This window comes from Macrobrachium rosenbergii, chromosome 48 (genome assembly GCF_040412425.1).
Source record: "Macrobrachium rosenbergii isolate ZJJX-2024 chromosome 48, ASM4041242v1, whole genome shotgun sequence".
NCBI lineage: Eukaryota > Metazoa > Arthropoda > Malacostraca > Decapoda > Palaemonidae > Macrobrachium > Macrobrachium rosenbergii.
Genome location: NC_089788.1, coordinates 9,290,253 through 9,305,079, shown reverse-complemented (window position 1 = coordinate 9,305,079; position 14,827 = coordinate 9,290,253). Strand labels below are relative to the sequence as shown.

Here is a 14,827-nt window from a genome sequence, read left to right as displayed (position 1 = left end):
CAGATATAAATGCATTTGTTGTAATTGCCTCAGTGACCTCTTAATCTCTAGATTTCGTCATAGTTTTTCAATACGCTCACCGCTAAAAACCTTGAACCCAAAATCACTCTGGTGGCCAAGTGGTTAAGGATAACCTCACCCTAGCTTACTTTGTGGGGTTCGAATCTTACCACCACAATTAGGGTTTCTTCATTTGTTTCTCCATTTGGGTTCAACTCTTGTAGCCACAAACATTTCCAAATAGTTTAAGAAAATCGATGAGTTAAGAGGTCGTTGTGGCTATTACGGAAATATATATATATATATATACATACATACATATATATATATACGTGTATTGACAAGTCATTGCCTTTGAGCACAAACACGTATTGTCTTCTGTTGCAGCCTGACCTCGTCCATCAACGACCTGAGTAGCGAGGCGGTGCTTTTGGAGACGGCGATAAAGAACAATGACACTTACCAGGTCAAGAGGTTGCTCGAGCTCCACCATGATAAATTCCAGGTTAGTGGCTTTCAGATCCCTCTCCCCCACCCTTTCTCCCTCCCTCCCATCTCATCACTTTTCTTTTTACTCTTACTTCACGTGCCTGCCTCTCTCTCTCTCTCTCTCTCTCTCTCTCTCTCTCTCTCTCTCTCTCTCTCTCTCTCTCTCTCTCTCTCTCTCTCTCTTTGTAAGAAATAATGTTGCTACTACTTTCGTTAATTCTTCTTTCTGTTTATGGATGTATTTTAATATAATGATTGTTCCTTTTTCATTGTTTTTACTTTTTGAAGAGCGAATTGCTCTCTCTCTCTCTCTCTCTCTCTCTCTCTCTCTCTCTCTCTCTCTCTCTCTCTCTCTCTCTCTCATAAATAAGTTGCCACTTCTTTCATTCACTTTATATTGCTATGAAAAATATATTTCGACAGTGTTTTTCCATTATTAATTGTTTAAATTTTTCCGAAGAACGAACTTTAATAAGAATATACGATTAAGCCATGTAACATTTTACAAGCAGAATATTATTTATATAATTTTATTTAAGATTTACAGTAGGTTCCTAACTCTTTCTCTTCAACGGGATATTTAGAATGATTAGGAATCGACTTCACTTTAGTGTAACTAGTCAGATGCTGAAGGATGGAGATTTCATTTGAATTTCAGTGGAAAGATTCTTCTACCACAGGAGTTCATTACTAAACTGTAGTTTTCTTGTATCTGTTGAACAAGAACTTCTAATTACATTCAGTGTATTATTATTTTTTACTTTAATACTCAATATTTTTTTACTTTAACACTCAATATTTTTTTAATATGACGAGGTAGCTGAAATGCACAAAAAAAGTTGTTTATATTATTTTGTGAAGGAAGAGTAAAATAGATTAAGTTGAATCTCCAATGCGATTTAGACAAATAAGCTGATATCATGTAGGCGCGTCCGTTTTCTTTATCTAAAAAAAAGAAAACGTCTCGGGAAGGCATAACTTACTGGTAGTATAAGTAGAATAAAAAAAAAACCAGCAACTGTCGCTTTCAGGTAAGAGAGACTTTTCTTGACTATCAGGAACTAAGGCCTTGCGTGGGCATAATGTAATAGGATATGGAGTAAATCATAAGTCTTCACACTAGGCACAGACGTTTTATAACTAAAAGGTCATGATTCCGCAAAAGTTTACATTTAGCCTTCTGTATATAGAAATAATATTTGACTAATATATCTTGTGAGATTTTTCTATATTTCATAAATATATTTTCCAGGTAGGATGTGTTTATCCAACTATAAATAGAAAGACTCAGACTGTACATCTACGCTCAGAACTTATTATCAACTATTTAGAAGTCTGATTGGGAGGAGCGAAAGTTGGATAAGCTCGATTATTATAGTGTCAGTGGGACGGAATCCCTATTTAACTCAGTTTCCCTAATGATAGGTTGCCTAGTCGTCTAGTTATTTTAGACTCTCTCTCTCTCTCTCTCTCTCTCTCTCTCTCTCTCTCTCTCTCTCTCTCTCTCTCTCTCTCTCTCACTGGTTTGGAAAGGGTATGGGTATACTGTACTGAAAATTAATTTTGGAATCTGATTATAGTTGTCTGAACAAGTAAATTACTGCACCTATCTGATGTTTCTGTTTCTGGTACAATAGCTCAAGAGTTGGAAAAAGTTATTGTGCAGTGAAGAGACTAACCCTGGATTTGAGGTGATATATATATATATATATATATATATATATATATATATATATATATATATATATATATATATATATATATATTATGTGTATACTTACACACACACAAATATATACACACATTTATATAATTCCACCAATAACCCTTTAACCCAGTCCCCTAAAAATAGGTGGCTTCAGAGATAAAAAAAAAACAGTCACTGCTACATTTTTCCCTTTAATTGCAAATTCTTGCATTTAGATCATATATATCATTATCTGTTTCATAAACCTACATCTTAGACAGTCTCCTGCATTCAATTTCAAATAATTTTCATCCTTTTTAGCACTTCTTCCACTTCCTTTATCCCACACTTTCAGGATCTTTCCCTCATGTTTCGTCCCAAAACTTCAGAGCGCGCAAGGGTTCCACAGCCTGTTATCCTTCGTTCTCTCAAGTAACCAAACCAGCTATGATCCGTGTTTTCACCAACGGAAGCTTTTTAGGAAGCATTTGTGCATCGTAATATCTCACCAACTGAAGCCTTCTTTACTTCACTTTTGCTATACAAAAAGTCCATCTCAATATCCTCCATCTAGTTTTCAATTGCATTCTGGATCCACACTTCACTTCTATAAAGGATTGTTGGTTCAGCATTCCCGAAACACACTTCACACTTCCCGATCCTGTAGATTCTTCTTTCGTAGCCTCTGCAGAAACCGTGTTGCTGTCCTTGTCTTACATGTGACGTGAGTCTTCATATATCTCAGCCTACCATTATCCGCTACAGTACGTTCAATCTCCAAACCCTAAATGAATTATCCGCTTCCATTCCTTCACCTTCCATGCCAACGTCACTGCTCCATCTTCCTGGGTTTTATTATTTTCATAGCCTTCTTCGTGCTACCATCCGCTTCTGTTTTTTTTTTTTTTTTTTTTTCTCATAATAATGTCACTCTCTTAACTGTGTGTGGAGCTCTTTTCATTATCATGTGTCTTTATAACCTGTAAGCATTAGCTGACCTCTCTCTCTCTCTCTCTCTCTCTCTCTCTCTCTCTCTCTCTCTCTCTCTCTCTCTCTCTCTCTCTCTCTCTCTCTCTATATATATATATATATATATATATATATATATATATATATATATATATATATACATATATATCTATATCTATGTGTATATATGTATGTATGTATGTAAGTATGTATGTATATATTTATCAGTTTTTTCCCAATTATCTAATTTTCTGTGTTGTGTTTGATTTCGTTTCCAATTTTTTTCATTAGTAAGCGAACAAATATATATATATATATATATATATATATATATATATATATATATATATATATATATATATATATACACACGTATATAAACATAATGTATATATTACATAATTTAGATTCAAATTCCCATTTGTAACCCCCTCTTCTCTCTCTCTCTCTCTCTCTCTCTCTCTCTCTCTCTCTCTCTCTCTCTCTCTCTCTCTCTTGTGAAAGTTTATCTAAATGGGAATTGTTACTTGGTCTTAATTGAACCTGCTTATTTAGCAATTTGTTATGACCCTCCCGAGGTTGAGATTCGTTTTGTTGTTCATTCTCGTTCCAGACGGCGACCTGGTTTAGTCTCCTTATCTTCTCTTGGCACGTTAGTTGACCCAGTTTTGGAAAGCCTTTTTTGAATGGCCGTTGACCCAGTTTCGAGGGGTCTCTCTCTCTCTCTCTCTCTCTCTCTCTCTCTCTCTCTCTCTCTCTCTCTCTCTCCTCCAGATGTCCCGGTTGTTTGGGATTCCGCTCACGATTTTTGCAACTTTAGAATACCTGTGACATGGTTTATTTACTTGAATCTTTATATATATATATATATATATATATATATATATATATATATATATATATATATATATATATATATATATATATATATATATATATATATATATATATATATATATATATATATATATATATATATATATATATATTTATATTGTATATATATATATATATATATATATATATTGATTTGAAAAATCCCTGTGTATTTTGGTTTAATACTTATGTATTATTTTATTTGTTTTCGGATGCGTTGTATATGCATGTAGAATAGGCATATGGAACCACTAAGGCAATTAGGTATTCATCCATATTTTTGTCGCATTAACTTTTATGTGGTCACGTTCGTTTAATAATTTTTTTGAAGTTGAGCAACTTTTCAATATATTTGTTGGGAGGTATTCACTCTGTGTACCTTGCATGAAAATTTCTCATCCTAAAAATATGAGTTATTTTCCAAATATTCTGCGATTTTATGGAAGGTGATCATGTTGGCCAACTGATCACGTATATGAATGCAAAATTGCAGAATATTGCAATTTGCTTTCAATGCGAGTTGTCTCGTTTGCATTCAGTAATTATATATCCTTAAAATAGCGAAATATTTTGTGCTCCCGTTCACTCTGCGAAATGCAGTGAGTAGGCTTCAGCTGTTTCATGTATAGCTGTTCGACAGTGGTGTTCAATTACTTTGTTGTTATGTGGCCTTATTTGTAAAGTAATTCCATTGCATGAGTAGAGTTTTCATCTTTGTAAACAGTTTTTAATGTATACGTCGTTGTCCTTGGAGCAGATATCAGTATTTTACTCAGTCTCCCCTGTCCCTCTCTCTGTTCTGGGTTTAGAATTAATAATATACGTATAGAATAGCATAAGTAGAGTCAAAAGTTAAGTATACCTTAGTTTAACCAGACCACTGAGCTGGTTAACAGCTCTCCTAGGGCTGGCCCGAAGGATTAGATTTATTTTATGTGGCTAAGAACCAATTGGTTACCTAGCAACGGGACCTACAACTTATTGTGGAATCCGAACCACATTATACCGAGAAATGAATTTCTATCACCAGAAATAAATTCCTCTAATTCTTCATTGGCCGGCCGGAGACGCGAACTCGGGCCTAGCAGAGTGCTAGCCGACAATTCTACTGACTACCCCAACGAGGAATTGGCATAAGTAGAGTCGTTACTTCATTCAGGCAGCCTGGTTATACTTATAAATTTGGGAAAGGGTGACCTGTTCATGTCGCTTTTTCCAAAATTTATAATTTATTAGAAATCAGTAAACCTTGGATTGCGCTTTTTAATTCTCTGCCTGCTTCCATTTTCGTTAAGTCTTACAAGTTTTAAGCATCAAGAAGTGGCTCAGCAGTTTCCTTCAGAATTCAGCCCAACTAGCGAGAGGAACCCGAGTGCGATTTCTGGGAGATGAGTACTAGGTGCATGATAGTCAGCTGTAGTTGGTTGCCGTTATGGTGGGAAAGATCAAGGATCGGCAACGTCTTCCAGAGTTTTTGCCGGTCAAAGGGAAATAACACTCTAGGAGGTTTGTGAACCCCTTGGTGGGAGGAAACTCTCAGGTTAGTAATTTCTCCTTAGGCATATGGCTATCGATGTTTGAATTCTCTACGAAAAATGAAAGCAGTAAAAACATCCCATGTAATTTTGGAGGAAGAATTATAAAATAATCAATGACAAAGGGTTTGCGCTCCTTGCTTGTATTTACGGTACAGAACGGCAGAGATCAAATGAAAATGATTTTGTGTAAATGCGGTACAGAAGCGAAATGCAAGGTAAGAGTAAACATTTAGAGAATGTTAAATGTCAGGGAATACAGTCCAATGTGTGATAAACAGAGAATTCAGAACAGAGAAGGTGAAAGTTACTATGTGTGGTGTAGCTGAGGGATACGCAGCAGGGGTATAGGTTGGCCTTGTGCCAGGAAGTGGAGGAGTACTGGTGTTTTAGTTCGAGGAGAGTGTAGGTGAATTTGAGTGCAGCAGGATGAATTTTCGTATTGGTATATGCAGTAGTTGAATGGAAGAATGAGAATAAAGAAACGCTCTCCTGAAGAGCCTGTTTCTGTGCTTTTCTGTGTTTAGATGAGCAGAAAGGGTGGTTGTGCTGGGTGAATTGAATGCTTAGGTGCTTCATAGTGAAAATGACTGCATAACGGGTAGTTGTACGCTCCCTGAAGGGTATGAGAGTGGACTTCAGTTAAAATGTTGGCTGAAAGGTGTTGTTTTCAGGAAACATAAATGGGGATGATAAAAGTTTATATTTTAGTACAAATACAAATTTCATATACATGTGTGTGTGTGTGTGTACACCCGGTAGCCGGTAGTTATACATGTGTTGTCAGTTATTGGTTGCAGATATGCAGTGTACATGAAAAACTGTAGGCGGTCAGGAATTTTGAAATAACAATTTCAAGTTTTAACTTCCATTATTCCAAAAGTATTTTTTAGTAAAATCTTTGGGCTTTTTTGTTTTGTATCCTATAACAAGATTTCCTGTTTCTTCATTGTGAGTGTAGAAATTTTGAAGAAATTCCCTTCGCCCTTATCCTTCTTATGCATGTAATCAGGATGATTATGCTTTTTCTTTATTTTGAGGAGAAGGGGGAGCCGGTGGTTCAGTCTGCCCATTGTGTTTGATTTTAATCTGGAGGATTGGACCTATTTCAGGACGGCGACGGATATGGGAATTCGGGAAGGGGAAGCGTACAAGGGGAGAGCGTAAAAATGGGAGAGGGAAGAAGGAGGAGGAGAATATATGGAAAGCATAATATGCGAGAGGAGGAGGAGGAGGAGGAGAAGGACATGGGAAGGATTCTGACTAGGAGGAAATGGCAAAATGAAAATGTGAAAAATGAAAGAGGTTAGGTTTTAAACCTTTATGATGGGGAGAGGGTCGGGGTTTGTGGGGGAGGGGGAGAGGTTAAACCCAGTATCAGTAGGAGTGTAGGCAGGAATGGTCAGTGGTGGGGAAAGGAGATGGAATTGAGGACAAATTGCTCAAGATGGAATCCAAGAGGTGCATAAACTTTGTTCTCTCTCTCTCTCTCTCTCTCTCTCTCTCTCTCTCTCTCTCTCTCTCACACACACACACACACACACACACATCCTTTTTGCTTCCAGTTTGTGAATTTTAATGAGAGAGAGAGAGAGAGAGAGAGAGAGAGAGAGAGAGAGAGAGAGAGAGAGAGAGAGAGAGAGAGAGAGAGAGAAAGGAGGCTGGTGTTAAAATGAATGTTGGCTTTTAGTGCTATGCTGTTTGGTTGAATTTATTATCGTCACATAGCCAAACACTGTTTATATAATGGTTCCAAGAACCCAAGAGTATTCCTATGGTTTCTAAAAACAAAAAAAAAGGAATATCCAGAAAATTTATTGTTAAGGTTCCAAATTATCGCAAACAGCTTGAAAAACATAAAGCAGATTGAGAGAGAGAAAGAGAGAGAGAGAGAGAGAGAGAGAGAGAGAGAGAGAGAGAGAGAGAGAGAGAGAGAGAGAGTAGGTGGTACTCTAGGTACCTTTAAATCTAAAGTAATACCTAAATCAATATTACATTTCACTGGAAAAATTTATACGTTTATGTTAAGGTCCATGAAATTCCACGTACACTGGTAGAGATTGACACATATCCAAGATTTTAAGCCTGTGTTGTAGATTAAGACGTGTTCTGTTCATGTTTTCTTTTCATTTGGAATAATGTATTTCATGCTCCCTAGGCGCCGAATCCGTCACAGGGCGCCTGACCTCCACAAAAGAAAGTTAACATCCCGTCGCTGTTGACGCTGACGAAGCATCAATTATAATTAATGTTATCGTAAACACGAAGTAGTGCCAGTTAACAAGTCCCTCATAACAGTAATGTGCTCTCCATTGTCCAGCATCCCTTGCAGGGGCTTGGGTCTGATGACGGAAGCGGGTAGGTGTATCATTTCCTCCCGTGTAATATTAAGGAGATATGCGTTCCCCCTCCGCTGGTAATGGCTCTCAGAAGTATACAGTATGTACCTTACCCTCTGGTCTAACGTTCGTTTGGTCATTCCTGTTTCTGCGGAATCACCTCCAGCCGCCTGTTTCTCCTGTTTGTTAATGTGGATCAGATGTGAAGAGGGTACATCTCGTTTACTAGTCCTGTCTGTTGTAATTGCCAAAATAATCTTTAAATTCTCAGTTTACTAATGTTTGTAGACAGGTTTTCCATTAGATGCCCTGACAGCTGTTTCATTTATTATAGCAATAAATCTTTTGCAATATGGAAAATGATGTTTATTTCATCAGGGTTGTTTGTTAACCCAAGAACCAAGTAACACACACACACATATATACTGTATATATATATATATATATATATATATATATATATATATATATATATATATATATATATATATATATATATGTATATATATATATATATATATATATATATATATATATATATATATATATATATATATATATATATATATATATATATATATATATATATATATATATATATATATATATTAAAGAATACCTGTTTAACCCCGAAACCCCACCTATTGATTTCAGTCTCACCTTGCTTCTCATGCATCTGGTAATTAGAGGAAACGTTTTGAAAGACTCGAAAATTTCACCTACCAGTGCCAAGGAATCTTAGAAGCCTGTGAGGAGCTTTTTCATTCTTAGGTCCCAAAGTTCAATGATTTTGAGAATAACATCCGCCGATATTTTGTGTAATGCATAGTCATTTCAGTTTGAAAACCGGTGATTTTATAATCCACTTATGTTTGGTATAATATCCACTTATTTAAGATATAAAATGAGCATACTCCGAGCACAAAATCCACAGATGTTAAAACCCGCAGATATTGTGCATAAAATCCACAGAATAGTCCATAGATTTCGTACTTCAAATCCACAAATTTTGAGCTGAAGTCCACAGATTTCGTACTTCAAATCCACAGATATTGAGCTGAAGTCCACAGGTCTCGTACTTCAAATCCACAGATTTTGAGCTGAAGTCCACAGATTTCGTACTTCAAATCCCCAGATTTTGAGCTGAAGTCCGCAGATTTCGTACTTCAAATCCACAGATTTTGAGCTTAAGTCCACAGATTTCGTACTTCAAATCCACAGATTTTGAGCTGAAGTCCACAGATTTCGTACTTCAAATCCACAGCTATTGAGCTGAAGTCCACAGACTTCATACTTCAAATCCACAGATTGTTTTGCCTAACGCCACATCTTATAAGGGTAAAACATACTAAACTCAGATACAAAGACAACAAATGTCAACGTAAAATTCACAAATTTTGAACATTCTGACCAATGTAACGAATTTTTGTATTTCATCTTAGTGATCCTTGATAACAAGTTCCGTTCTATAGGTAAAGTTTATCTCTTTAAATAATTATAATTGCGCCTCAAATCATCTGATATTTACTGTCATCAATATGTTTAAGATGAAGTTCTTAACTGATATAAAAATGTTTTTTTCTTTTATAATCTAATTTTTTTAAAATAAAAGATAAATTGTGACAACGTTATTAAACAAGTAAAAAATGCGCCGAAGTTTCTTCGGCGCAATCGAATTTTCTGTACAACAGCTACAGCGCATAATCATGGCCACCGAAAATAGATCTATCTTTCGGTGGTCTCGGTATAATGCTGTATGAGCCGCGGCCCATAAAAATTTAACCACGGCCCGGTGGTGTCCTATCCTATATCGTTGCCAGAAGCACGATTATGACTAACTTTAACCGTAAATAAAATAAAAACTACTGACGCTAGAGGGCTGCAATTTGGTATGTCTGATGATTCAAGGGTGGATGATCAACATACCAATTTGCAGCCCTCTAGCCTCAGTAGTTTTTAAGATCTGAGGGCGGACAGAAAAAGTGCGGACGGACAGACAAAGCCGACACAACAATTTTCTTTTACAGAAAACTAAAAGGGAATTTTTATCCTCCGTGTTTTGAGTCTTTATATTTTTTATTTACACCTATTTTATATTCTGCTTATTTTAGGAACAAAATCCTTATATTTCTTTTTATTTTTGTCCGGATGACTGTGATAGTTGATGATAATATTTGATGATGATAGGTGATGATAATGCTATGTAGATAAGTTCCTCATTGAATGGGTCGATATCGTTCTCGGCTAGCACTCTGCCGGGCCCGCGTTCGAGTCTACGACCGGCCAATGAAGAATTAGAGGAATTTATTTCTGGTGATAGAAATTCTTTTCTCGGTATAATGTGGGTTCGGATTCCACAATAAGCTGTAGGTCCCGTTGCTATGCGTTGCTAGCTAACCAATTCTTAGCCACGTAAAATAAGTCTAATCCTTCGGGCCAGCCCTAGGAGAGCTGTTCATCAGCTCAGTGGTCTGGTTAAACTAAAGTATACTTAACTTAATACTACGTAGATGAAAAGACCCTTTTTTGGTCTCATTTTTACGACTACTGTTGACATTCTCGCTCAATTGCTGTCAAAGTGATAACAAATAGGCAGCGATATTGAGGGACGGTGGGACAAATAAAATCTCTTCTCTATGTTTTGTGCGTCCTACGCACTGTTCCGGAGCCGAAGGGGACCGCCGCTAAGTGTGTCCTGGGACCGGCAATAGCGTTTGGGACTGGCGAGGCGAAGTCTCGGAAAGTTTTCCCGACAATGAGAAACTGTTTTCCGAACTTCGTCTCAAAAGAGTTTTCCAACAGCGGGGGAAAAATGAACAGCTGCCGACCAGAGAGACAACAGATGTAATTTTTCCAGGCTCTCTCTCTCTCTCTCTCTCTCTCTCTCTCTCTCTCTCTCTCTCTCTCTCTCTCTCTCTCTCGTTTGAGTGAGGAAAAGTGACTGTTAAAGTTTGAGTGAGTAACAGTGACTATTAAAAACATTTTGCATATTTTGTTACCTCTCTCTCTCTCTCTCTCTCTCTCTCTCTCTCTCTCTCTTGTCTGTATATCTTTAATTTGAATAAGTAACAGTAACAATAAAGAATGTATATCACTTTGTTACCTCTCTCTCTCTCTCTCTCTCTCTCTCTCTCTCTCTCTCTCTCTCTCTCTCTCTCTGTGCAAGCAACCTTAATTCAAGAATATGTGTTATCCAGAAAAAGAGGCGGTTATAATTAAATGCTAACCGAATTGTTTTTAATAGTGATTGTTACTCATTCAGACCGGATTCAGTTATCATTAGAGGGTAATTAATTATAGCATCATCGTTGAACGTCCCGACTTTATTGAATTTTTTAACTGGTTTAATTGGTTTGGGATTGATTGAACTCATGACGCGCGCGCGCTACTACTTTCTCCCGTAAAACACACACACACACACACACACACACACACACACACACACACACACACACACACACATATATATATATATATATATATATATATATATATATATATATATATATATATATATATATATATATATATATATATATATACAGACAGACAGACAGACATACTTACATGCATATAAAAGAGCAGTCAGATTACTTATAGATATATGAGGTGTCATCTGCGTCGGCCTCCCTTGTCTTATCTTTCGCTTAATTCTTAGTTATTTATCATACGCTTGGTTTTTTTAATATTGTAATTTCAGTCTTTTTTTGTTCGTTTATTATTTCATTATATCTCTGATTTACCAGATTTATCATGATTTTGGTATATTTTTTGAGCTGGAGATTCCTATTGTCTGGAAGCTTGTAAAGCCAGTGAATGGTTTATTTGGTGTGTTCCATATGAGACCAAGTTATAATCAGTGATAGATCTTCAGTTAGTCCGTACATCTCATGATGGTCTGCCTTATTTTAAACATTTTTTCTTATTTTCCTTATTATAACTCGGGTCCATGTTATTTCCAACATTTCTTGTTTATTTTACCCTTACTAGTGAGTCCATGTTACTTTTGAAAACATTTTTTTTTGTCTGTAATTTCCTCTTCTTTACTTGTTATTCAATGTTACTTCAAACTTTTAAAGAAGAAACTTACGGGCTACTCTTACAAGCCCGTAACCGTTTAAATATTTGAGTTACCATATCCTTACGTAAGATCTGTCTACTTATACGGGTAGTTCAGAACTTTCATGATATACTTTTTATTGCGACTCATCGTTGTCCTTTGTCGCTCAAACATTTAGTGGCAGAATTCTCTTTGTGTGTGTATCAGCGTGAAAGCCAGTTTACGCCACAGCTCCAACGGGTCCTTGACTAGTGATGTGAATCCATTTTGGATTAGAACTTCTGAAGCAGCATCAAGACTGGTTAGAGAGGACCTGCATCTCTCTCTCTCTCTCTCTCTCTCTCTCTCTCTCTCTCTCTCTCTCTCTCTCTCTCTCTCGATTTAAGGCAGTCAGACGTTAGCTTCTTCGCGGTGCCAATTTATAACATTAAATATTATCTTTGATTGGAGGAAATCGGATAACAGTTTAATGTATATGCTTCGGATACGAATGTTCCCCTGTCCCAAATACTAAAACTGTGTAAAAATGTCTCCCCATATTGTGTAATGCGGAATGGAGGAACAAAGTTTCAAAGAAGGCTTCGATGATATTGCCTGTCCTAGGGATAATACTGGCTGTATTCAGCATCACTGTGCAGAACGCTTAAAGATAGACAGGAAGACAGGAAGATCGACAAGCTGGCCGACTTAGGTCGTAAAAAGTTTCCTAAAAATACTTAACTGTTATTTGATTATCGCACCGGCCAACATATTTTTCCAGTGTAAGGAAAATAAATGACGTAAATGACTAGTTTAGTTCCAGAAATATTGAGCTGAAGATGTTCCACTCAAAATAAAAAGATTACCATTTGGTCTGTAAATTAGCCATTAGTGTAAATGCGAAATGTTCCGAGACCCGATCATTTGAAGGGCAATTTAACCAAATTCCCTCAGTCTAATCTGGGGCTTAGGGCTTAGAGGTATGCAGTCAGTGTGAATGCTCATTTGCGCCGAGTCCACACTCACTAGCTTTTTGAGGATGGGTGTTAGGTATATTGTTTTAGCACTTCCGGGCATCATTGTGGCTTCAGCAGATAAGAATTCCCGGGACCTTTTTCTTTCCCCGAATCCACTCGCGGGGAATTCGAGGCCCAGTCACGTCTCGACAGTTAAAGGCATTAAGGGGGACTGGCCGGCAGGAGAAGGAAGGAAGTGCGACTCCAGCATCTTTGGCTGAGGGTCATTTCCCCGGCTTTTAAGGGGATCCCTCCTCCGTTCAGAAGGGGGTTTACTCAGGGAAACACCAGAAGCCCCCTACCCTTACCTTGGGTAGGAGGCTCCTGTGTCTCTCCTTACTCCACTGGTCGTAAAGGGGAAGAAAAAACCAAAAAATAGAATTTGAGGGGAAGTCCGGGAGGGATGGGGGGGAGGGAGGGAGATGGAGGGACTAAAGGAGGAGGAGGAGGAGGAGGAGGAGGAGGAGGAGGAGGAGAGAGAGAGAGAGAGAGAGAGAGAGAGAGAGAGAGAGAGAGTGGCCTTAAGGGAGTGTTGAAGGTGGGTATCTGGAGTGGCTTGTTGAAGGTAAGGGGAGAGGAAGGGGAAGGGGAGATCCAGGGAGATGGCCCTGTTGGGGGGAGAGAGAGAGAGAGAGAGAGAGAGAGAGAGAGAGAGAGAGAGAGAGAGAGAAGGCCACGTATCTCTCTCCGAATCTGTGTGTGATGTTTTCCAATGAGGCACCAAATACCCGCTTAGCTACGTGTCTTCCATGTTGCCTCTCTCTCTCTCTCTCTCTCTCTCTCTCTCTCTCTCTCTCTCTCTCTCTCTCGGGTATGTCATTTGAGCTCGTGTGTGTTGTTACTTTATGGAGGCGGTCATTTTGTCCGTGCCATTGTGATCTCTTTTTCCTGCATTTCGGAAATTGCTGCTCGTTGAAGTTGGAGAGAGGGTGCTGAATAATTACTCAAGCAAACGTTGTTGAAGAGGTATTACTGTATTCTCTTTCCTTTTCAGGTTTGGAAAAAAGGGAAAAATAGTTTGGAAAAAAGGGAAAAATAGTTTGGAAAAAAAGGAGAAATAGTTTGGAAAAAGGGGAAAAATTGTTGGAAAAAATGGAAACATAGTCTGAGAAAAAGGGAAAAATAGTTTGGAAAAAAAGGAAAAATATTTTGAGAAAAATGGAAAAATAGTTTGGAAAAAAGGGAAAAATTGTTTGAAAAAAAGGGAAAAATAGTTTGGAAAAAGGGGAAAGTACATTGGGGAAAAAGGAAAAATAGCTTGGTGAAAAGGGAAAAGTAGTTTGGAAAAAGGAAAAAATAGCTTGGTGAAAAGGGAAAAAATAGTTTGGAAAAAGGGAAAAATAGCTTGGAAAAAGGGAAAAATAGTTTGGAAAAAGATGGAAAAATAGTTTGAGAAAAAAGGGAAAAATAGTTTGAGAAAAAAGGGAAAAATAGTTTGGAGAAAAGGGAAAAATAGTTTGGGAAAAAATGGAAAAATAGTTTTGGAAAAGGGAGAAATTTTTTGGGAAAAAAGGGAAAAACAGTTTGTAAAAAAGGGGAAAAATAGTTTGGTAAAATAGGAAAAATACTTCGGAAAAAGAAAAAATTAGAGTGGGACACCGTAATTTTAGCGCTACAGCTCAAGGGTAACTTATAAACGCTTAAATTTAAGAGTGTACTAAGGCCAAGGGTCACTAACGTAGCCATGATATATCAGACCTCAGCTGCATTTGTCATATACAAAAAGCAGGTAAAAGGATTGTAATTTATTTCTCTCTAAGAATATGAAGCGAATATGCATTACATTACATTGCGCATGGTGTTCTCAGGTTAAATCAGTGGGAGCACTTGCCAACATCCCCCTCCCCCCCAAAAAAAAGTTGGCAAGTAAGTAAAAA

The 14,827-nt window shown here is 37.3% G+C and overlaps 1 protein-coding gene across 2 annotated transcripts in view; it reads left to right on the top strand.

Moving 5' to 3' along the window:
* Nucleotides 1-14,827, top strand: part of LOC136831246 (1-phosphatidylinositol 4,5-bisphosphate phosphodiesterase epsilon-1-like) — a 417,095-nt gene that overhangs the window by 54,018 nt on the left and 348,250 nt on the right. For both annotated transcript variants that reach the window (XM_067091301.1, XM_067091300.1), the window contains exon 2: nucleotides 388-505. In XM_067091301.1, the coding sequence (XP_066947402.1) occupies nucleotides 388-505 (118 nt within the window). The remainder of the gene's footprint in view (nucleotides 1-387; nucleotides 506-14,827) is intronic.